A 25907-nucleotide genomic window follows, 5' to 3' on the forward strand; every position below is an offset into this window, starting at 1 on the left:
TTTGGACGGCACAGACCGACAGAGTAACACGTTACAAAAATGATAAAAGTACAGTATTTAAAGTCTTTCAGTCAGTATTCAAAATTATCTGAACTTAAAAGAATAATTTCCAAATTTCAACTTAGCGAATCAACACAACCAACACTACTTTTATTTTTATTTTTGTAACGACTCAAACAGTACTTATAGAAAACAACTCAAAAACCATATAAGCAGCAAATATGGAGCCATCTCCGTCCAAAACAGAATAAAACTTACCCAGAAATTTATACGACTTATCTGTTTCACGCCTCACGTGAGGCACATAACACTGATTCGCTACCATCGTAACTTGTCTTATTCAAGCCATAAGGCACTTTACAGTACGTGCAAGCGATTTTTCTGTCATCAGCTTACACCTTTACACTCTCATGACATACTTTACGTTCACAGTGACGAAGCAAGACGTGGACGGCCAAAAGTGATCACAATATGAAAATTGCAAGCAACGACAGAGGAAATAACAGATCACTGACTTGCATGAACAGGACAGAAAAATTCATCCTCCAGTTTGATCAGTTTCAGTCTACAAAATAATTTACAAGTCATACATTGACGTTGTTGTTGTTGTTTCGAGGCTCTACAACCCGGTTTGTGGGTTTTCGCGGCCTCCTTTTTCGGAGGTTTCTCGGTCTTGAAGTGTGCATTTACGCGTAGTGAGTGACGAGCCCACTGACTCTGCACAATTTCTACTCAATCCTGATTTTGTCCGCTAGAGCCATCTAGTAGTGAATCAGGAGAGACCTGGGTGAGAAATGGCCGCTGAATTTTGCTTACGAAACATCTCGTTCACGCTCATAAGGTTCTTTTACGTGACGTAAATCTACGACATGGGACCGCCGGCTTTACTTCCCCTCCGAAGGAAGTTGTGCTACGGACTTTTATCACCCTTAAAAATCCATCGACCTCGGCTGGGATTGAACCCGCGAACCTTGGTTCCAGTGGCGAGAACCTAACCACTAATCCACCGACAAATTAACATTGTATTAATTACAAAAAAAACATTCACCGAATCACTTCAAGACGGACGCCTTGTAAATTTTCTCCCTGACCTCTCCTCATATTTTATGTATGGAATGCTAACCCTGGACAATACAGTGATTGCACAGGAACAACTGAGTGCAAGTGTACCCCACTTCATACAACAGTCAGGGTATGGTGCATCGTGATCTTCATGCAAATTTACATATGAACGGTCGATTGACCTGCTCCTAGCAGCAGCCTTTCCAGTCAGTAGACTTTGCACATCGAATCCAGCAAAACTTCATTTATATAAATTCAAAGTGCTTCCGTAGCCTTTCCAGTAGTTCCTTAGAACTGACATGGCTTGGATAAGCCTGCAGAGCTTTCTGAATCACAATGTAACTGGTTTGCAGATTGCCCATCTGAAAAATGTGAACACGTTTATTTCGTAATTTAATTCTTATAGAAACTGAAAGCAGGGACATGTGTACGGTGATCACAAATCCACTTAACAACTTACAAAGCTTACAGCTATAGTTTTACTAGAAACATCACAGGCCTACCTTTAATATACTACGGAAAGCAAAAACATTTTACCTTTTCCGCCAGTTTTGCAAAATTGTAATGCGGTTCAAACAGGTAAGGGGCAAGGCTTCCAGCTGCCTGGAAGAACGCACGTGCTTGCTCACAGTGCCCAAGCCTCATCTCCAGAACGCCAAGATTATTGTAAGCTGGAGCGTGGTTACTGTCTGCTGACAGAGACAACCTCAAGCACTGCATTGCCAAATTGCAGTCGCCAACACCCTACAAATCAGAAAAACACATTCAGTTACTTCAACGTCACAACATTTTACTAGTCTCGAAGTCACAGATGGTCCAATCTGTTCTACCTGCATGTTCGTCACCGGATACCATGCTCGGCTCAAGACGAAACCTCCATCCTTAGCATGGTATCCGGTGACGAACAGGCTCAGGAATGTTGGGGGAACACCAGGAAGTAAGCAGAGCCAAGCAAACCGAGCGCTTGACTCCGCCCCCTAGCTCCTTGGTCCTGGGTCTAGGCATGCGCACTGGTCCCGAGCAGGCAGTTACACAGGCGACTTCCGAAGATCAAGTTACATCAGAACCCTGAAGATGGGGACAGAGTTTGTTCCCGAAACGTCAGTTTACTACGGTAACCAGTTAACGCAGCTGATTGCCTGAGAAGATTTTATTTTCTTCTGGACTTTGTTCACAGTCTAAATTATAAATTAATAAAATTACATTTTGGAATCTGGACTCTTCTTCCATATTTAGGTAAGGGTGGGGGGGGGAAGAGGACAGAAAGACTATCTATTGGGCCCCCTCGTCAAACTTGTTTCAAACCTGAGGACAGTGTCCTAACGAAGCATCAAGCCAGTGCTAGCGCAGCCCTGTCAGATGACTTTACGGATATGTTCAGAACAATTTTCAGTTAAGTCAAGATCCCAAATGCGTACGTAAAGCTACTTCACGCATTCAAATAAGTCTTGACTGCTTCTTTCTTGATCCCATTAAACCATTCAACAATTTAGTCCGAGTAGTTGGCGATTCATTAAGTGACCTACGAAAAAATCTACGCAGCCACGCGGCTTGCGACAGCGTACAGAGTACAGTAAACTTACAATGGCCACATGTGCAACGTTGTACCACACATCAGCAACTGCCTCATCAGCGGCAAGACTGAGGGCCTGCTCAAAACATGTCACTGTCATGTCGTACTGTTGCGCATAGAAGCAGCACAGCCCCAGATTGTTAAAGAGCTCTGCATTGTAGATTCCCATCTGTAGCAGTCTCCTGGAAGTAACCAAAAAGATCAAATTATTGGTATACATTATGACACAGTCGATTACCGTACCTTCACTCAGCCAGTAACTTAATTACTTACATAAGAATACATCAATTTAAACATACCTGTAAAATCTAAGTGAAATCTCGGGCTGGTCTGTATAAAAGTGTTGCATTCCTATACACGCAATGGCTTCCACATGCGTCGAGTCCTCCTTCAGGATATCTCGGTAGTACTTAATGGAAGTCGGGATGTTGTTAAGTCCCTCGAACAGCCTCGCCATCTCCGTTGTCAGCGTCACCTCCCCTTGGAAGTATTCCAGCCCCGTCTTACACGCGTCCAAAGCCGAAAGCGGCTGGTCCAGGCGGATATAAACACGAGCCAAGCGAAGGAATATCTCCACCGCCTGGTGCTGCTTTAGTGCCGAACGAAACTGTTGCTCTGCGTCACGGATTAAGCCCAGAGTGAAGTAGCATTTGCCAAGTTGCACTTTCCACCACCAGTCCTTGAAATTACAAGCTTGTGTGGCCTGTACAGCTAATTCCATTGCCTATAAAATGAGAGGTAACTCTCATCAAATAAATCCTTCAAAGTTTTCTTACACACATTACAACAAAACTGAAGTAATGATACATTGTGTGTATAAAACAGTAGAAAAATCTGAAGTCTCCTTACAAAGAAACCAGAGCTCTTAAACACAGACCAGTGGTATTTTTTACTCTGACTCTGATCATCAAATACAAGTTATAGAAGTTATTTACCCATCACGTTTCCTAACCTAGAATTATAATTAATAACAATTACAGATCTTTTTTTAAAAATGTTAAAGTTAAATTACAGCGAATAACAATAATTACTGACATGGACATTTTCCCCTTGTTACTTCTTCTATGCCCTTATTCTGTTGTGTTCCTGAACATTTCTCTGTTACAAATGCTCCCATTTTTCCAAGCGTCGCTTCAGCAATATTCTTAAATTTACAGAGCAATCGTCTCACTAAAAGCTCTTCAGGATTACATCTATTTTCCTCTAAGGCACATTATTTATTACCAAGCGTAGTAATAAGTAACTTTCTGACAGATCACATGTCAATGTCAAATAAAAATTTGAAAGCCACGATGAAAAGTTCTCAGATACTCATTCACACAGTAAAATCACCTGGTGACAGCTTGTCACTTCATCCTTAACCAAATCTGACTGTAAAAGAAATGCCAAAACACCTTGCAACTTACATGCCTAATATCATTTTCATGATAGAAGATGTACTCAAAGAGTGGTTTCGCAATGTTCCCTTGAGCTGCATATTTCCCTAGATTAAGCCGCGAGAGTTGTATGAATGGACCGTCAGGCTCTGTCAACATTGACGCTGTTCCAAGTCGCACGCTACGGGCAGACTGGGATGTAATGGGGCGGGCCGTCCTGGCCGTCCTAGGAGTACGTAACGCCTGTTCCATCGTTCCAGGGCGAGCAGACTGCGTAGCCGGGCGAACAACTCCACTAAGAGGACGCCCGCTCTGCGTCCGAGGCCTTACAGTACAGTTATAAACAAATCTCACACTAATAACGATACAACTTAAATTTTCAGCCAAAGGAAGGTAAGTGGTTATTAAAATTACTGTAATAAATGCATTCTCATCATTTGCAAGTTAATTGTAAGATGGTAGCCCTTCCTATATTAACTTCCAATTCTGTACAAATCTCAGATATTTTTATTCTTATTATTTAACCCTTCACTGTGGTTTCATGTACAGGGACATCAGGCATTTAAACATTCATGGGGTAAAGGTCAAAATGTGAGGTTGAAGGCCCTGGTAGAGGTGGCACCCTCACAGTGCAGCACCCTGGGTTGAATGTGAGGATACACTTGCAAAATTCACAAAGCAATGATTTTGAAACTGCAGTTCCCTTTTAGTACATAATCTGAATACATATAGAATGTTAATTTTACGTCACAATATTTATAAATGTTGAATTCAAAAGGATAAAGAGGGAAGTAATCATAGCTTATTATTAAGGTACTTAATGATGCTGTTTCAAATGCAGATGAAGATGAAATGATGGGTAGATGAGGCTTTGGAAGGAGGTAGTCACAGTCTATTTTAATACACTGTCACAGCATTCATCTGGAGAATTTATGGCAAACCACAAAAGGCTTGAATTTAGACAACTGGTAACCCAACTAAGATTTTAAATCTGCTTATTATTGGATACAAGACTAGAGAATTACTGCTATACCAACTAACTAAATCATTCAAGAGGTATTACAATTATAACAATTAAAAGATTGTTTGTACCTGAGTCCCTGAACCAGCCCTCCTTGTGCAGTACCTGGTGTACGAAGCGAGGTGCCTGGCCTTGCAACTTGTGCAACAATGTCATTGTCCATCAGTGCCTCTGCAATCCCTTCTTCTTCTGCCTCAATGTCATCCACATATACTTGCTGAGTGAGAGCTTTCATCTTGAGAGTCCAAATTGCCTAGAATAAGACGGACCATATACTACCAAGGATCTAATATAATAAAAACATTTTCACAAAATAACCTATCACATTAAAACACAAACCTGATCATAGGGATTCTTTTCCAATAACTCAGTACACACTGAAGCACAATCCTCGTATTTTTGTCGACGATAAAAACTTAGAGCTGTATAAAATGGATCCATACTGAAATCTTCTACGCTCTAATTTAAAGCGCAATTACCTCGAAAATGTACCGTCTACAAAAATTTCTGTTTACATTTAGTATTCATCGCATACCAAAAAGCCTACCGCACAGCAAACTTCGTTTTTCCACTTACAGTGACATCTATAATACATTTACGAGGTGTTCGAAACCCGACATCCGTAGCACACTCGGTAAGAACTATCAACCGTATAAATGTAAAAAGTTGCGATGACAGGACAATAAAGCATGTAAGAAATTAAAAACGAATTATAGTCAATGTATTTCTTATGACCTCTCGAAAATATGTTTGTTTGTTTGTTCAATACGTATATACTACATAACTGTAATAAAATAAAATAACCGTCCTGGTGATGTTGACAGCAAGGACCTGTGAAAAACAGGTAAACTTCTACCAGACAATGCGGCACAACCCGGACTTAAAACTTTGCATACCGTGTAGTGTATTAGAATATAAAATAAACAACAAACAACTATTAACACTATAAAAATACACTATTACCATTGCTATGGCTAGCCTTAAAAATGAGGACAGAGATGGACCTCGAAATATCGGCAGAGTTCAATCAAGTGATGCGGCTACTCACCTGAGATTTTATGACTGACATCTGCCACGAAAGCTTCACATCATACATAGTTTTAAGTAACTGTAAATATCACGCCAACACACTACATAGTATCAGTACTCAAATTATTTGTTAAATTTGATGGCATTTAATTTGATTTATAATAAATAAATATAGTTGGTATGCACTTTATTCATAAGTTACTATGACATTACATAAATTTAGCAACACTCAACAATTTAAATATATTTAAGAAGTAACCCTTCTTCTGGAATATTTCTCCTTTCTGTATAAATGCAAGAGCACAGTTCCCTGAGGGGAAGTGAAAATAAAAAATTGAACTCATCTATGAAACTGCCTCATTAGTTCCAACAACATTCTGCTCGCTGAGCTGCCATGTAAAAGTGCCATTCCACGAACGGTTATGTCAACATGCTGCTACCAGAATAATTAAATCCAAGTGTTACACAAAGAAACTGAACTTTTTAAAAAATACACAACTTCTTATAAGAATTCTGAATGCATTTACCCTGATCTGCCTTGTAATTCTAAATGTAAAATTTGGAATAAACACACTTCGAAGTCTCTGTTAATGACTCCACTAGCAAAATGATATTACAAAAATTTTATTTTCATTTCTGTAGGGATGATATGTCCACAAGTTGAAAGAACTTAATATATAAAAGTGAAAATTTTCATATTATCCATCATAAAATGATTAAAACATGGCAACATTCTCTGAATACATTCCATTTGGCACACACTTAGGCCTGTGCTTCTGAAATTCACAGCACACAGCTTACTTATAAGCAGTGTTTGAGATGGCTTGCAAATACCTCAGCTGAGCAGAGCAGAACCATTGCGCCACATGCCCTCCACAACAGAATTTATTTTAAAAACTGCAACTTTAAAACTCTGTTATCTTATTACCACTGGAACACACTGTGAGTAATAGTTTCTTACACCAGGGGTCACCAACCATTTTTGGGATTGTAACTAGGAAAATATTTGAATCAAAAAATGCCAACGTATGCTTTTCACACACAAAAACCTTTGCACCTTTAAAAACACTACTTTTTGTGATTAAGGGACCAGTCATATTTTATGTAAGAATTCTTTCACAGTTTTTAACCTTATCTCAAATATAAGAAACCGTATGGCGTAAGCATTGACCATTGTATTAATACCCACGCAACGTTGAAGTTCACAGGCACAGAGAGCGTAACCACGGCTCACCGTAGACCAACAACAGAAACCTCAACTTGGGCCATTGGACATAAAACTAAGTAACTCAATTTAGATAAAACACCAACTCTTGTGCAATTAACATCCAGTGCAGTATTGCATAAAGTATGGTTTTATAAAGTGTGACCTTTTATGCTTTATAACAAACCATCATCTTAAGCTAGAAATGTACTCCGCCTCACATCTTTTCACATCAGTGAACAGTCAACAAAATATACTGGATACTGTAAAGTGCAAAATCCTTGAGAGCACTCGAAAAACACCAAGATTCCCATGCTTGTATGGTTGATGATCCCCACCTTAAACTATACTACTTATAAAATGTACTCTGAATGGGAAATTTAATGTACTTTCCTTTAAAACTGTAATTTATTAACAAGAAAAAATAAAACTGTACAATATTCTGAAACCACTGACAAATATCTGCCATTTGTTAAAAAAAATGTTTAAATTTTTCTGCTGAGAAAGTTTTTGAAGTGTGGCAGATTCTGCACCCTTCACATGTCAATGTAAAGGGAACTTTCATAAAAATAAATTAATGTCTTGTCTTTACAATTAATAAATGCAAGCACGTCCTCATACTGCAAAAGTATACAGTCATTTTGGTATAACCGAGAAATTTTTAAAACACAGGTACATAAATAGAACTGTTTTAATAAAAAGTGATGATTTTTAATCACTTTTGCTGAAGACCAAAGTACGCAAAAAAGTGAAATGATGATTTTGTACCTTTTAAAACCTAGGCCCACTTACACCATTTCCAATTGAGTCACGAGCTGTCGTTTATAAATGGCGACAATTTTGCGATATTTCACGACAATATATTTGAACTGCTAGTAGCTTACTATTACAAACAGGATCATAATTCAGTCAATAAAATTCCTAAAGTTACTTTCCATTAACTGCTAACTTAAATTAAAATTAAATATGGAATTCAGGCTACAACTATAGTGCATCTGTTGACAAACTTAAACGCATCTGTCAATTCCCAGCTCCCAGCAGGAAATGCATAACTCACCATCAAGCTCCAAGAGCAATTGGTGCTAAAAGTGTTAAGTGATGGTTACAGTTGTGTGTGTGTGGTTATGTTTCAACAGACTGTTGAACAGCGTGTCTTTCCGTGTGAATCATGTGAAAAGTGATTCCGCTAGAAAATGTCAGAATATTTTTCAAATTTTGCAGGATCAAAGTTCCAAATATAACAGGCATCCATAACTTTTTAATAAAGTCACGCCTAATGGGTCACTGCTGGACCATAAACCAGCTAAAAAATGTGCAATGTGACTACCAAATAAAAACCAGAAAATACAGGAGCTAGGTTAAAACACACACCAATGAAATCGCTGAGCTGCCTTACCCAGGTGACCGGCATCTTGAAATCATCAGCAGTCAAAGCAATGAAGCTGCTTGAACTTCAGCCATACAATGAGATTGTAGTTCAAGTTTTGCAACCATGCGACCTCGATGGGAAAGTTGACGCTGATTTGATTTTTTATGATGCAATTGTTTCATTTGAATGGGCATGTTTGCTCCCAAAAATAAGTGGTAACGGAGTTCTATAGAGTGTGCGCTTGCACAGGGAGAATGTTTTCAGCAAATCATATAATTAGGTAAGTTGACATGCTTTATGGAGCAATGCTTGAAATCTTGTAGCACCTGGCAGCGAGTCGTTACTGCCGATACTTCTAGGTGCTGAGAACATTTAACTTTGTCAGTGGACACACTGTATTTTATCATTATGCAGAGTAATATAATATCACAAAAATGTACACAGGCTGCACATAAGGCATTGGTGCGCTAGGGAATAAAACACCTCTGATTTTTCTAGAAGAAGTGCCACAGCTAAAAATTCCTGATCGATAAGACAGCACAACTAACACAATTAAGCTATTCAAAATTCTGGCATTATCACTTTGAATCATGTCTTGAGAACTCTGATAATGAAACTATTACATGCAATTATGACAGCATATTTGAGCAACTCACATGAGATGTACCAACCTCTGGTGACAATAGATCAGTGGTCCCTTCTCACCAGGGGCATTATAATAATTACAAGTTTTATCAAATCAACAAGACTCGGAATTAACGTGCTATCAGAAGTTAATTACCTACGTCCACTATCTTATTAGAAGAAATTTGATTTACTTCTGTAGATTGTGGTTTCATGGATTGTGACACTGTTTAGTTTTTTACATAGTTACCAGTGTTCCGGAGGGACATACCATCTCCAACTTCAAGTCAGAAGTGCTACCCTGAAGATGGACGCAATACATTCTTACTAAAAGAACGGTGACAACATACATACATACATCTTTATTACATTCCATGGATCCATAAGTTAGTCAGATGACAATAGGATGTACAAGACTACAGAGTATCACAACCCATAGAACCACAATCTACAATTTCATTGTTTTTGAATAACTGTAAAAACTACAGAAAAGAAATATCAAAATAGTTTCATATATAAGAACACTTAAACCCACAAACAAGCAAATAAAAATGAAAGCACAAATGTTTTTGCTCTGCACTGTTCTCACCAGTGCCAAAAAAGTAAACATTGCCTTACAAGAACAAGCTTCCGTTTCTTTGCGTAAACTCTTGTGAACACAATAATAAGCCTTCGGGTTCTTAAGAGATGTTGAGTTTGACTAGCTTAGCATATTACCAACTTCTCCATAAGCAACTGCTCCATGGACCTAGTTACTTATTTCTTTGTCTTAGCAGGAAAATTGTGATATTCAGTAAAATTTCCAACCATAGCTACAGAACTATAGAGTACATTATGAACAATCTAGAGAGGAGGGGATCTCTTTAAGGTGCATTCTTGGAGCCTTACTTTACAAACAGTTCTGAAGTCTTAACTACAAAATTGAAAATTAACAGTTTCATGTCTTTATTTACATCACACAGCCATAATATTCCTTGCCTTCGTGTTAGGACAAGCGTCACGTGGCAGCCCTGTCCTTGCAAGCGCTTATCAATGCCTGCACCGGCTCAACCATTTGAAGAGCAAGATGGTAGTCCTGATGATCTTCAGGTAGATGCTGCATTATAAGGGCAAGCAGCTGTGCCAAGTCACTTAGATCAGGGGTGTCACTGCTCTTCAGACTGTCCTTATTCTGCAAACCAATGCCCCTGAACAATCTCATGGAAAGACTACAAGCACACGGCATAATTACCCTCTCCCCTGAACGCAGCAGAATACAGAAAACTTGAAAGAACCCTGTCCCCTCTCTAGTGCATGAACAGCACTGACAAAATGGTCTCCAGCTGTAAATAGTCTTTCAACCTCTTTATAGGATGATACAGCCACCATGTTGTCCGTTATCAATTCAACCACTGCAGTGAATCTTATACTGATGATTGTGATCAACATAACATCAACGTTAAGCCATATCCTCCAAGAAAATGCACGGAGAATGTATTTGTATGCAATTATTATCAGTTCATGAGCGTTAATGAAGATGAAATTGTCAATGGGAAATTAAAATGTTATAAATCTCCAGGCATCAACTCAATTCCAGTGGAACTAATCAGTACAGGCGGTAGAACACTGCACTCAGAGATACATAGGCTTATAGTCTCAATCTGGAGCCAGGAAGTACCACCACAACAGCGGAAAGAATCAATCATCAAACGGGGCAAAACTGAGTGCAGTAACTATATATATATATACACACACATGCACATATTTTTAAAAATTCAACTGCAAAATTTAAAGTGATGCTTTAAAATACTACCACGGTACAGCTGTAAAATATTTCTCATTTAACGATCACAAACATGGCAACCAATCTGTAAAAGTGGAACGATGCACTAGTATAATTACATTACATTCTACTTTCAGGAATCTTATGTCTTTGTCAGACATACCAGAACAAATTTAAATAAGACATCATTAATTCAATATTTCAACATGAACTTACTTACCAAACTCTGAAGCCATATACAGAGTGAAGGATTGAGATATGACAATGTGCAAACCACATCTGGAGAGTTCGTAACAATCTTCCACATGCGCTGTCCGACAATCAGCAACAGCTGAGAGGCTAACAGAGATGAATCTTGCACTGCAGGCATTATCTGCATGATAAAACGATGACAGTCAACTTTTATATTTCCCTGCGCTTCGTTGGATTGAAAAGATATAAAATAAAGCTGCTTCTTCATCATATACTTCATGCCTTTACACACATACTGCTCCTTACGCTGATGTTTCACAAGCAGTGTACAGATTGCTTGGAAGACAGAGCTGCAGATGGAAGGGTAATATTAAAACAGATCTAAAAGAAATGTTACTTGAAGATGTGAACTAACTTCATCCGACTCTTCTGAATAAAATAAAAAATCTTCCAGTTCAATACTAGGTGGGTAATTTCACTAGCTGAGTAACAACCAGCTTCTGAACATAGCCTGTGTTCCACGAGTTAGTTACTGACAACAACAACAACAACAACAATATAATAATTCGCTTGTATATCTGGGCACAATTAATTATGTTAAAGTAAGTGAAAACCAAGTGACTAAAGTTTTACCTCCTCGGCCAAGCGATCGTAGCCATTAGAATAGAGTTCACAGATTTGGTGTCTGCATAAAGTGTCAGTGCTAACTTGCCATACAGATGCAAGGTTTAAGCATTTGCTCATCCACTGAACAGCAAGTTTGGCATCCAACTTTGTCACCTGTTAAAGAAATCAGCATGCTAAATTGAAGGCAGAAATATAAAACAATATCTATTACGTATATATTAAATCTTGTCCGTCTAATCACAATAATTCTTATTAAATATTAAAATATTACAATAATTAACATTTCAACATTTAAAATATTTAAAACATTTAAAATATCAAATGATGTTCTATTACATAAAAAATGAATGAAAACTACTTTTTACATTAATTCTAACATGCTCATTGCAGATCAGCACTTAAAAATAACATTTTGTGCAATGAATTTACTTTCAAAACAGCATATTTCCGTCTTCTTAACTTTTGTATTTTTCTGAGTGCATTTTTTTATATGTCAATCATATTGAGAACCATGAGAGTAGGATGTTTTATTAGTAAATTCGAAGTGCATGTTTCTTCATCAGCGTATTTCTTTCACTATTTTGTTACATTTAAACCATAATGTGATAACACGAGCCTGTGATATTTTAACAGTGATTCCAAAAAGTTTAATCTCAATCAAATAACACGTATATTTCAGACTCCATAATACGTGATATGAAAGTTCATATATTTTGAATAAAATACAAATTAGAAAATAACAAAAAAAAAACTGTTAATGTTAACAAATTTTTTACTGTCATTTTTAAAAATGTTTATTTTGTTCAGGTTACCAACATTTGTTGTCCAATGTAATCTGTGTAGCATCACTTAAAAGTACTTCAAGCTATTACCTTATATTTTTGTGCATGCAGGCAATGATTCGTAAGCTTTTCAGTGAATATTATCCATTGCTTTTCTTTTCCTACAAGTTAAATACACGTGGAAAACATGAATATCCCAACCTGCACACAATTTCCAGTATTCTGCAGATAAATTCTACACTCAAAGCTCCATACTAGGAAACTTCTGCAGATCTCTGTCTCTCTCACACACACATACCAAAAGCCTCTTCATTTCTTTAGAAGAGACTGTGAGATTTACCTTTCTGTACCACAAATAATACCACATCCAGAAGCAAAATATTTTTTGAATAAAATTGTAGAAGCTTTGTAGCAGAAAATATGCATAATATGACATGTCAGTTTGCCCAGTGTGAAAATATGGCTAAAAATGCCAAATAGAGCAGAATGCCGGGCAAAAATAAAAGTGGAGGCTTTGGATAAAAGTTGCTTGAACAGAATTATTTTTCATTATTTCAGCTCTTTCTGAATCTACATAACAGGAAAATAAATGCTTGTGCCCCTGTTTCGTCACAGTGGAAACATATTCTGGATAATAATACTGAAATTGAAAAGGGGGCTTTACATACGCAGTGCATGGCGGCACAGAGAGAACTGTGAGTACAAGGAAGAAATTTCAACTCATGTGGGACTAAATATGTTTGTTGTATCACTTTGTGTCTAGCCATCTTCCAAACTTCTTCACTGAAACTTTCTTATGAAGTGTCAGAGCCTTTTATGAATGATACGACCACGCTTGATTTCTATCGAGCTAAAATTCTAAACACAGCCAACACAGATGGTATGACACACGGTTTACGTTGCTGCAAGAAATATCGACAACAGGAAGCCAAAACACATGAGAGATTACAGAGGTACACGCTTTAGTTAGAGAATTAACACTGCGTTTCCACCTTAAAAATTCCTAGATCTGATATAAATTTCCTCTTGCTAAACAATTTCATATTTAGTAAATTTTATGCATTAATTTTTGCTTAATTTCCTTTAAATTTTAAGTGTTAAGTATCCACACCTAGTAATGCAGATGACTACTATACTCATAAATCTTAAAAATAATTTTGTTGCAAAGCAATATCTCAACAGACCACCAAAATACTGTAACAGAACTCGTGATTACACATGGGTAATTCACAACAAAAGATAGATTCATCTCACATGTTATTACTATTAATAATGGCTTATCCCTTACTGCACTTGAAGTACATTAAGTAACACTTGACATAATTGTTCTCAATTACTTAATCTTCGCATATCAATCTGTTGCTTTTCTAAATCACACTTGTCCAGTCCACTTCGTGACTCACGTATGCTGTACTCGGACTTTGTATCTGCTAGTTTTCACATAAAGACTCTGTCGTGACTTGACATTTTGCTTGCCTGTTCTCACAATCAGGCTCAATTGCCAAGTTGCCAACATTTTTTAGCTGCAGTAATTGTTTGCCAGAGTCAATGAACATTCTACCTCACCCCAGAAAATAGAAGTTCTGGTGGAAGCTCCCCCAGAAGGTAGCACATTCAGCATACTGATGTGTCACGTGTGTGTGTCGGAGGGGATGTGTTCTCATTCTGCGGTCCATGACAATATAGCAAGTTTGGTAAACGGAAGCACAAAATCAAGAACTACAAAAATTAAATGTCGATTGGAGTGCATAGTGCCATTTTAACTGCTTCACAAAGCCGCACAAAGAGCGTCTTTAAAGAGAAAATTATCTGCCTTACATATACTAAACTGATTCAACATTCAATCTGCTTCAGTGCATAGTGACAAGAGTCCAGTGAGAGTAGGTACCATTTCATTTAATCCAAAGATACAGTTATCCCAATTTTTTATCTAGACAAAAGAAAATACAATGGTAATCATCAATAAAACCACTACCTTATCGTCTTGATCATTTTCATCCCATTCCATCTTCTGTATTGTCTGCACAGCCGAAGTGATGACTTTGCACAGGAAATTAGTCCGACTGATAATAACTGCCTGCTCCAGATTATGGCCTGGTAGCTGAGGCTGCGAGGTTAAGTCCGCAAACAATGCTGCCTGACCCTGCAGAACAGAACAATTCATCCTCACTATGGTTAAAAGAAAATGCTGATGTGGACACTCAACTATTCCTAGTACTTCAAAGAAGTGGGTTTTGATACTATTTGGTTTCTAACAGCCAGTTCAATATACAGAGCAAGGTGGGCCTTCTGCATAAAATGCTGCCTTCTGACATACTCTGTAGGTTCGTAGCAAAACTAACTTCCAACATCAATTTTGGTGTTAATTCTTTTTAATAAATTTAATGTGCTGAAAGATAAAATGATGAGGTTTTAGTCTGTATATGCATTACTACTTATTGATGTATGATGTGTCACATAACTTACCTCTAGTTCTCGTAATGAAGTTTTCTATCCCACCATTAAGAGCATTGTAATACAACTGCTATGTGGTTCTATTTACTACATTTAAATTTTTGAACTCAGATCAAGCAAAGACTTCAGAAATTTGTATGACTCTCATTCATATATGATCAACACAAGCAGTGGAATATACAAGGATATTTTTGTCATCATGCAAATGTTTTATAAGTGGTCATTTCCCAGCAGGTTCTTTTGCCAGAATTCCATATGCATTCTTGTCTCTATCATCCTAGTTATATATGCAGCCTGTTACACGGCACTATTCTAGCAACACTACGCAACAGTGGAACACGGTGGTCTCGAGAGTTCTAAGTCTGACCCCCCAGTCAGAGTCCATATCCTTCATATCCTTCGACTAACACATTTCTAGCCTGACTTTCTTACTAACATGAACCATTACAGGCATTTCTCATTTCTTAGTTTATTTAACAATTATTTATCAACTAAATATGGTATACAGCACTGAATGTGAAGGATAATTGTAAAAAAATAAATTGGGAAGGATTAGGAAAGAAGTGGCCATGGTCCGTTTTGACACCATTCGAGCATCTGCCAGGAGGGACTGGGGAATACCACAAAAACCTTTGTCACCTGCACCAAGAATGGAACCCAAAGACATCCATCAGGAGAATTAACTTAAACCATTATGAACGATCACTATTAGAGAAATTTGTCTGAGAAACCCTTATAAGAGCCCAGGATTCTATTGGATACAGTTTGGGAACCACTGCTTTCAGGAATACTTACAAAATTTTAAATTTATAAACGTACCACATTATCAAAGAGAGATGAAATGGGGTGTGGGAAGCGCAAGATAAAGGAAGCCATCATATGCAAAGCAACAGCCAACTGGTGATTAAGATGAAGCAAGTCATAGTTGACTGCTGACTGCGCAACAGCCAACTCAACTAATGACGGGGGACCCGATCCTTCACACTTCCAGAGCTCTTCACATCGATTCATGTCCAATGGAGCTTGAGCAGCACTCATTATGGTCGCCTGTCGCAAAGAAAATCCAACGCTTGAGAAACCAAGAGTGTAATTACAAGCTGCAATGGAACGTAATATTTTACATATCTCACTGCAGATACCAATCAACTGCTATGAAACTATACCCAATAATCTGAACCCAAATTAAATTCACATGAAAATGATCAGTAAAGATACCAATATTGATTTTTATTAAAATCAGTTCAGTAGTTTCATAGATGAAACTTGCACACACATGCAGAAAGACACGACCTCCCTGCAAATACTACAGTACTTTTCAATGTATATTCTTTGTGATTCATAATTCAAAAAAGAAAACTTACAAGTACACAAACTTTGTCAATAACTTCATGTCATAAACCACTTTTGATTCATTCATTACATTTCTGCCAAATGTTGCTAGAATAACACACATTTACTTTTTTTGACAGAACTGTGAAATTTAAATAAAATCATATGTGATACGAACTATTATGATAAACAAAAAAAGATATTATAAATTTGCAAAAATAAAGCCATAAATTTTTATTGAAAGTAAGAAACACATTCAATCAATGATTTCAAAATTACGTGATAACCATTAACTCCTTTTCCACTTAACAAATCTGCGTATTGTATTTAGCTTATTTACAAGTCAATCACACAATTTCATAAAGATGACTTGTCTTTTGGGTTTTAGTGCCGTGTAATCTGGTAGAAGTTCTTCAGAGGTGTTTGTTGCCTCTGAAATGTTTGTGAACTCCTAGCAGACTATAAGGTGCAACAACCCAGAAGATAATCGTCTTCAAACCTGCCTGTTGCCATAAGAACCTGAAATCTCACATACAGTTTCATAACTATTTGAATCTAATGAATTTTGTATATAAATACTTAAATTCAGATGTATGATTTATTACTATGTTAGTCTAATTTAGGTTAACATTATCTGCTAAAAAGATTCACATGACCTATCTAATTATAATTTTCTTGCTGCCATATATATATAGAACATTACATACAACTACAGATCCAACAACTATAGGAATGTTTATATTTAATAAAATAGTAAATAATGTTGGTATTTCATGATTATTTAACACTTCTTGTACAATGTTTGAGAAGCTACTATTCTGATTAATGAGTATGTGTTGTGATGAGCACTGAAATCCTCACCTTTTTTTTAGATGTGCCGTGATTTGTGTGTAGCAAATAATAAAATTGTTCTGTGCATCTGTCAATCTGTACTCATGTAACAACTAAATTACTTAATGAATTTCCATTAATTTCATACTGAAGTGTTTTACTAATGTCTATTTCACATTTCACTGTTTAAATCCTTGCTTCCATACTTACTTCCATAAAAACATCCAAGAAATCCACACACACGTTAAAAAACAGCGGCATCTCCTGATCCGACATTCCAGTATCCTGCCTACAGAGGCGCTCCTTAGGAATTTTACCAACTTTGTGAAACAGTCGAGCAGCTGAGTCAAACCTTTGTCTCAGGTGCATTGTCCACATAAGGCTACTTAATCCTAGTGAGAAGAACATGGATACAATATTACATACTGCAGGACACTTTTCTTGTGAACATGTGACAAATCCAAATAATCATGTGAAGAAACATAGAATAAAATTTTGGATTATGACAAATCAAAGATATTAAAAATGTTATTGAAAGTATGGCAATTCTAAGTCCTCTTCCCGTGTTCTATTCTAAAAGTGCTTCAAATTAGGTTTCCCTGTCATTCAGTATTTCTGCAGATCAAGAATCACACTTTTATTAGCATAAAAATTTTTTAACACTAAAAGTTTCCTACAAATGTGACTTTGAAATTATGATAGACGTTCATCCTCTTTAATATAAAAAAAACAAATCTGTCAAACTCACAGATGCAAATGGAACAAATTCACACTGTGGGGTATTTAAAAAGAATCACAGGAAAACAATCACTGAAAACTATATTGTGGCTAATGTCCACAGCTGAAGTCCAAGTGACCTTTCTGCAGTCCGTCGACTTCTGAAATGGGAAGAACTAAAGTTTACGAAGGGTTTCAAAATGTGATTCACATTCCTGCTTAATATCTGGGAAGGTACCGCAGGCAAATCTCAACCAAGAGTCCAGCTATCCTGAATGATGCGTTCTGTGGTCTTCCTCAGTCCCTCCAATCATTTACCAGGATAGTACCTTGGAGTACTTCCTTCCATAACCTTCCGATTCATTGTTCATTAATGATCCTATCACTTGATGATATTCAGACTGAGATACTAACAGCAACATTAAATAAACCAAAAATAAATAAGCAAAATGTGGCAACACTGCAGCACAATGCAGGATAGCAAAGATGTAGTCGCTGAGGAGAGAGAGGGGATGGAGAAGATGAAGTCAACTGAACCACAACAGGGTCAGCATCAGGAGGCAATTCTTTTGATTCTGCAAGTTCAAAATGACTTGAAGCTTTTACCTTTATAGCCATGAGATACGCAGATGAATTTGCTTTGTAGAACTGCAGACCTTGCCTGTGATAACTGGCTTATGCTACAGAAGCAGCACTAGCATTACTTGCTTTAATTTTGGCAGCATTTGAATTTAAGGTACAAAGCATCACTTCATTTAAGTTGGTAACATGGACAATCCCACACGTTTTCCCATTCTTCTCGTACCACTTGAGCACACCGAGTTTCTGCTATAAAGTTACAACTTTTCTACATCTCTTATTCTGACCATCAACAGCAGAACCATCAGCATTCTTCTAACCCTTACCACACATTATTTCACTCAGATGATAATAAATGTAAATTAAATAAATCAATTAATTGGCTGCTTGACACACACAAGACTGCAAACACATGCACGTACAGCAGACTTATCTCACCCTTCTCAGAACTTACAGGAACATATCACCGCCGTGCAGAGATTGCGTTAAACCGAGCACGTTAGTTTGAAATGAGCCCAAGTTTTAAAACAGCATTACAACAAAATCATGTTCACTGGGAACTATCAGTATTTATAATGTACAGGCAAAATTTCTTTTTTGTCCCATTACGTGTCAATGTTGGAACTTTGGGGAGAGGAATACACCAGAATGCAAGGCAATCACCACAGTAATGAAAGTCTTGGTATCTTAGAGGCAGAAATTTGACCATCTAAGAAACTTACAACTTCATTGAGAAGCCGTGCACTGCGGAGTCAGTTACGATGACAGCATCAAATACGAAGTTACGTGTGCAAAAATTTCTGGCACTGTACTAATGAATTACTACATATACTAGTCTATTTTATACAGACAGTCATAGTAATAAGTAATCTCATTTCTGCTACATGGAAGCGTTTAGAGAGTGGGTGTCTTAAGTTTTCCCCAGATACCTCAGTCTTTCAGTATTTCCAATTTAAGCTGGCAAAATCCTGGTATCAGCATCTTACCTGCTTTCAGATGAGGTGACGGAACTGCTTGTAGGCATTTCACTGCAGCATGCAGAGCATTCAACTCATCCACGTTGCGGTGCCATGCCAACATGAATTCCCAGCACAAATTGGCCAAAAGAATACTTGATGACAAACTGTATGGGAAGTGGCATTTTAGCATAGCCAGGTTAGCTGCAAAAACAAATCTTCACTAAAGAAGTTTATTCTACAGAGTCCGCATCTTATCACTTCAGATTTTTGCTCCATTCACTAGCAGCTTTAGCAAGTAAATTCCTTTTCTACGAGCTAATAGATCATGGAAATAAGTGGTCTTAATTAAAAATTTCACAATAACTTCAATGTGAAACTGAAACAAAATGTTTCAAGTGAAAGTATATCACAAAAACTGACTGGACACACAGTCCTCCAGAGATCACCCCACAAAATTTCTTTTTGTAGGGATTCATGTAGAACGTCATCTACTAAGACAGAGTGAAAACCTACCACAGATCACCACTAACATGCTGGAGAACATCTGGTAAGACTAAATATCATTTACCTGTCTGCCAGGCAACATGGAGTGCACACACTCAGCTGTACCGACCAAAAGCGTAAATTTGGACACTTCCATCAAACTTCCACGCACACTGATACCAATACACCCACAAGCCTCCTTTGAATTCATTTTTATTACTTGATAGACACCCTGCACAATCCCTTGTCATTCTGTAGTGAACTATCAGATTTATAAATTCAAGAATAATGACAATTTTAAGACAAATAATTTATAAATATGTGACAAGTAAGTAGTGTCGCCCTCAGTGGACTAGTGGTTAGCGTGCTCGCCACTAGACCCAAGGTTCGCGGGTTCAAACTCGGCCGAGGTCGATGGATTTTTAACGATGATAAAAATTCATAGCACAACTTCCTTCGGAGGGGAAGTAAAGCTGGCGGTCCCATGTCGCAGATTTACGGCACGTAAAAGAACCTTACGAGTATGAACTAGATGTTTCATAAGCAAAATTCAGCGGCCATTTCTCACCCATATCTCTCCTGATTCTCTACTAGACGGCTCTAGCAGACAAATCTGGATTGAGTAGAAATTGTGCGGAGGCAGTGGGCTCGTTACTCACTACTCACAGATGCACACTTCAAAACACAAGGAAACCTCCCACATGGGAGGAGGCCAAGGCACGAACTTGGGCTGTAGCGCCATTGGAAGGATGGACAGGTAAGTAGTAAAGCATTTTGTCTATTTTTCTCCATTCCAGCAACTATTTACTGGGGCAGAGGAAACTCCCAGACGTCCCTGTCATTAAATATTTAACCAAAGCTTTTGAGCCCGAAAAAGACAGAACTACTAAATTAAGGCAGTTTATACAAACCCAGTATCTCAGTTTCATGTTCATTTGCTGGCGTGGCTTCTGCCCCTTGCTCCACTTCCAGCTTGCAACCTTCCTTGATGTCTACAGAAGCAGTTTTCCTCAAATTACTTTCTTCCGTCTGCTCTTGTTCCAAATTTTCAAATTCAACATCAGACACGTCCACCAGTTTGCATGGGTCAAGTCCTGCAGAACTGAGCCACTGAGCAACAAGCTCAGACACTGATCCTACGAAAAATCCAAAACAGAAACTGCTGTCACTCTATTAATTTTACTTTAAAATTATTCAGAAAACATGTATAATGACTACTAGGGCAACAGACAATTGCAAACAACAGAATATAAAATAACACCTGGTACCCATTGGCTAGGAGGCTGGGTGGGCCCCAGAACCTGTCTGGATGCAGAGGCTAGAGGAAAAATCCTTTGCCCCCGTCAGGGATAGAACCCCGGTCATCCAGTCCGTAGCCAGTCACTACACTGACGCTCTATAATTTGTACTCTTAACCAAAAATTATGATACAATAAAAGTAAAGAATGAGATGGGTGGCAAGAAATAAGCATGGGAGAAATGAGAAATGCATACAATATTTTGGTTGGAAAACCTAAAAGGAAGAGACCAATCAGAACACTTGGGCAAACATGCAATGATTGTATTAAACTAGTTCTTACAGAATAGGGAGGGAGGTTGTAGAGCAAATTCATTCTGACTCTGGATATAGATTGGTATCCGGCTCTTGTGAACAAGGCAATAACCCTTCAGGTTCCATAAAAGATGGAAAATTTCTTGACTATCTGAGCAACTGTCAGCTTCTCAAGGGCTCTTCTCTTTTGACTCAAGTTGTTAAAACCATACACATACCGTAATCATTCCCAAAAACAGGTGTGCAAGAAACCACACCTAGGAACGAAATGAAGTTACGTATAAAACTTTTAAATTCCCAAGTACCTTTTCCTCTGTTGAGAACATAGCTAAGCGACACTGCAGGCCTCCTGTAAAGACAGCAGAACAGCTGAGGTTTGGGTGATATTTGCATTCCACCCTTTTCTCCTGGTGTTGGCTTCCGCCTGGAAAGAATTTAAAATGAGCTTAGGTGAAATACAAACATTGGTCCACCGATCCAAAGACGTGTGAAGCTAAGACACAATTTTTAATAAAACAAAGCTTTTGTACTATGTCCATTACCATAAAAAGAACCAAGACAACAAACATTTCATCTTCAGTGATAGGGCGTTCCAGTACCTCATCCCAGACTGAAATGGAAGCTCAATGCCCCAAGATTATATGCATTCTTCTTGTTTCAAAATTATTTGAATTAGCTGCTGCGTAAAAACATCCTGAACTCATCTGGTATTCACTTACATTTCCTTTCACTTCGTTCTGAAATCCATACTTTCACAGAAACTGTTCTGTTTGCCCTACTTAATATGACATGTTCTCAAATCTAAATGCACAAAAATTAGCCACTCTCTGAAAACCACCCACACCTTGCACACTATCAATACTGTCACTTACACTTTCCACCATGACAATAGCTTCTTGAACTGGTAAATCATCAATTACACTAGAATCATCCTGTACTCTTCACCTGGTATTGGATGATAGGAGGATGAGGTGGGCGAGACATGCGGCACGCATGGGGAAGGGGAGGCGTGTTTACAACGTATTGGTTTGGAGGCCTGAAGGGAGGAGACCGCTGGAAAGACCTAGACATAGGTGGGAGGATAACGTTACGATATACCTTAGGGAGGTAGGAATCGATGCAGCGAACTGGATGCGCTGGCTCAGGATAGAATCCAGTGGCAGGCTTTTGTGCACACGGTGATGGACCTTTGGGTTCAATTAAGAAAGTGGGCTATTCTTTGACAAACCGAGTATACAATTGACTTTTCAAAGAATTTCCTGCATGACAGAGTGAGTGAATAGAATGAAATATTGTCAGAATCAATGTTATTCATTCAGCGCATTATCAATGTCCTCACGACAAAAAGTATTCCTGCTACATGAAGTCATGGCCACAGCAAACTGTTGGGTAATATAAAATCTGCGTACGGAGCTTCATACACTAATGGATGATGCAATGCTTTACTTTTTCCCTTCCTCTTCGTGGTGTGATCTATTAGTTTATTTTAATGGGACACAAAAGAATCCATTCTTTTATCTTTGGCACTGATATATGCCATTTGAAATCCTGCACCTTTTCTGACAGGGCTACAGAAGTTGCATTTCAGATTCTTTTATTAAATCAATAGATAACAGCAAACATCATGGCATGCAATATGCAAGCATTGCTTGGCAGTACATGACTTGTAATGTCTAGGATATTCCATGGGAAACCAACACGAATAAAAGTAAAATTCACAACTCACTATATCAGAATGTGATAAAATTTGGCATATGAGGCTCTGGCATTCAGTGTGAAGTTTATGTAATATTTCTTTCTAACCAAATACAAATACACCTCAGAACTTGCAAAGCTTCAGAGGTGCGAGCAGTCACATGTTGTGAATTTGGAAATTGCAGAAAAGAATCATCTGAGATTTGTTCAAAAGCCATCATAAGTGTCGGCCACATACCCATCTCTAAGTGCTCAAAAATAATTACAGGATCACGAGAACTTTGGAAGATGTAATGAATTTTGTTAACAAGGCGCACATTTTTTCAGGTTTTACATTACACATACATAAATGGAACTGAGCAGTGGACACTTTAATCTCTTGTAAAACAATATTAAGGATGGAAGGATCCTGTTCATATGGACCTGTCGTCAGACAGAACACTAAATAATAATAAGATGAGGTGGTCTAGCGGTTAGAACGCTGGCCTTGTAATCCTGGGGTCTCGGGTTCGATTCCCGGCGGTGCCCAAATTTATAACTTGTGTTGGGCAAGGCCGTGGTCTAGGCAACACGGAGTTTTCCTCCGTGGCATCCCAACAATTACTCCATTCACACACAGAAGAAGGCAATGGCAAACCACTTCTGGATCATCTGCCAAGAACGTATATGAACAGGTCCCAGTCCGAGAAAAGGATGGAAGGATCCTGTTCATATGGACCTGTCCTCAGACAGAACACTAAATAATAATAAGATGAGGTGGTCTAGCGGTTAGAACGCTGGCCTTGTAATCCTGGGGTCTCGGGTTCGATTCCCGGCGGTGCCCGAATTTATAACTTGTGTTGGGCAAGGCCGTGGTCTAGGCAACACGGAGTTTTCCTCCGTGGCATCCCAACAATTACTCCATTCACACACAGAAGAAGGCAATGGCAAACCACTTCTGGATCATCTGCCAAGAACGTATATGAACAGGTCCCAGTCCGAGAAAAGGATGGAAGGATCCTGTTCATATGGACCTGTCCTCAGACAGAACATTAATAAAATAAAAATAATAAAACAATATTCTGTATATATTACCTAGAAATAGTTCCATTGTTTCTCTAAGTAGAAAACTGCAAACTGTATTCTAGTTTTACGGGATGCAAATTTGGAGAAAATGAGCAGTTATATTCGCATAAATATAGTACGTCAATAACAGGAAATATCTGTTTACCTTAACACTGTGTCCAACAGAGCCACATCTTCCAACTGGCCAATCAGCAAGCTCCAATGACAGGTGTCACGAGAGACATTCTCCCACTCACTCGCTGAACTGTGAGCCTCATCGTCTGGTGACGCAGCAGAGGATTCCTGTTGCTGTGAAACTGCACCTGCCGGCACTGCATTTGGAACCAAGACATCATGTGCATGATGGTTCTGCAATCAAAATTCATCCAGTTGGGGGGGTGAATGATGGAGCTTTAAATGCCCACTCACTTGTTACATAGCAAGCCGTAACAATTTTCATTCTCAGCATTACGCACATCTCGCTAGAGGTTTTGGTATGCACTTTCTGGCTGTGCGCTCAGAAACGTCAAGAATGACAACCTTTGCTTTGAAACGAATTCCTATATAAGACTACGTTTTCAAACAATCCCCACAGGTGCTGACCTTGAAATCCCTTTCCCTTTCCACACAAAGAGCAACAGCTCTGCAAACAATGGCTCCTGTGAGTGCCATGAATGGATTCACAGAATCCATCAGCACACTGCGAACATCACGCCACCAAGTTGACAGCTCATTGTACTCTGCACATATCACATTTACATCTGAAATCCACAAACTACATGTTAGAGGAACAAAATTTCAGGCAGAGTGACATGAAAATAGGTGCAACACCACAAGCTCCTTCCCAACCAGCCCCCATCAAGGTGCACTGAAAGAAACATCACTACACTGAATGAAGTCTTAAGGTTTCTGATGATGGTTCTTATAATCTGTAAAAACAAAAATTCGGAGGTGGGCCTTTGTCCATCACCTACATCACAAATGGAAATAAAAATACATTTTGGAAGTTTTATCTTCTTCCTGGTTGAGCTAGCTTAATGAGGGGGCCCAACAGTTAGGGTCTCTAACCTTTTCTTCATACCTGAAGATGCAAAAAGATGCAGCTTCTGAAATGTCAAATTTCTATCTGTAATTCAGAAGATGGACAAAGTTTAAAAAAAAATCACTGCACTAATTTAAAAATACAAATAGCGCCTCATGACTGAACCATCTGTCAATTAAATAAAAGCAATTTCCCCACAACTGCAGTTTAATGTTGTCTAACAACATCTAAACAAAACAATGCAACAAAATATATATTAAATTCTTAAAAAAAATTAGCAGCAGATTAAATTCACAGAATCCTTCTACCATGCAGTTTAGAATCTCACATCTTCCCATCTTCTATTGTAAAACACACACATTAAAATATACAATGCACAAATGGGCTTCTGGTTTGCCGCACCTTGTTGTCTTTTAGCCATAAACAAATGTTTTGGAGAAATGCCTCCATCTTTGAGACTGAAATGAGGAGAGGGAAGAAGTGGATCATTCATAGTGGTTTAGCAGAAGGACGAAGCCAGGACACTGGCATATCATGGTGACCAGATGCAGTACAGACTTTGACAAAACAGAAGTAATAGCAAACACCTGCTACTATCTCC

The 25907-nt window shown here is 38.2% G+C and overlaps 2 protein-coding genes across 9 annotated transcripts in view; both read right to left on the bottom strand.

Annotated features, from left to right (window-relative positions):
- Nucleotides 1-121: 121 nt before the first annotated feature.
- On the bottom strand, nucleotides 122-5610 carry BBS8 (tetratricopeptide repeat protein 8). Its single transcript, XM_022073458.2, has 7 exons — nucleotides 5372-5610; nucleotides 5104-5285; nucleotides 4042-4336; nucleotides 2935-3359; nucleotides 2646-2817; nucleotides 1600-1806; nucleotides 122-1424 (listed from the first exon to the last, which is right to left on the bottom strand). Exons 1-7 carry the CDS (start codon nucleotides 5471-5473, stop codon nucleotides 1308-1310), a joined length of 1500 nt encoding a protein of 499 aa, XP_021929150.1. The 5' UTR covers nucleotides 5474-5610; the 3' UTR covers nucleotides 122-1307.
- Nucleotides 5611-6233: 623 nt separating this feature from the next.
- Nucleotides 6234-25907, bottom strand: part of LOC110834365 (rab3 GTPase-activating protein non-catalytic subunit-like) — a 39349-nt gene continuing 19675 nt past the window's right edge. For all 8 annotated transcript variants that reach the window (XM_087352049.1, XM_087352042.1, XM_087352041.1 and 5 more), the window contains exons 15-25: nucleotides 24868-25025; nucleotides 24431-24633; nucleotides 21831-21949; nucleotides 20885-21109; nucleotides 19518-19691; nucleotides 17446-17627; nucleotides 15895-16122; nucleotides 14597-14764; nucleotides 11846-11992; nucleotides 11241-11393; nucleotides 6234-10429 (exon numbers count right to left, since the gene is read on the bottom strand). In XM_087352049.1, the coding sequence (XP_087208175.1) occupies nucleotides 10256-10429; nucleotides 11241-11393; nucleotides 11846-11992; nucleotides 14597-14764; nucleotides 15895-16122; nucleotides 17446-17627; nucleotides 19518-19691; nucleotides 20885-21109; nucleotides 21831-21949; nucleotides 24431-24633; nucleotides 24868-25025 (1931 nt within the window). In that variant the 3' untranslated portion in view covers nucleotides 6234-10255. The remainder of the gene's footprint in view (nucleotides 10430-11240; nucleotides 11394-11845; nucleotides 11993-14596; nucleotides 14765-15894; nucleotides 16123-17445; nucleotides 17628-19517; nucleotides 19692-20884; nucleotides 21110-21830; nucleotides 21950-24430; nucleotides 24634-24867; nucleotides 25026-25907) is intronic.

Source organism: Zootermopsis nevadensis, unplaced genomic scaffold, assembly GCF_977971745.1.
Source record: "Zootermopsis nevadensis isolate Lab colony 2312 unplaced genomic scaffold, Znev_1.0 Znev_ptg000020l, whole genome shotgun sequence".
NCBI classification, from domain to species: domain Eukaryota; kingdom Metazoa; phylum Arthropoda; class Insecta; order Blattodea; family Termopsidae; genus Zootermopsis; species Zootermopsis nevadensis.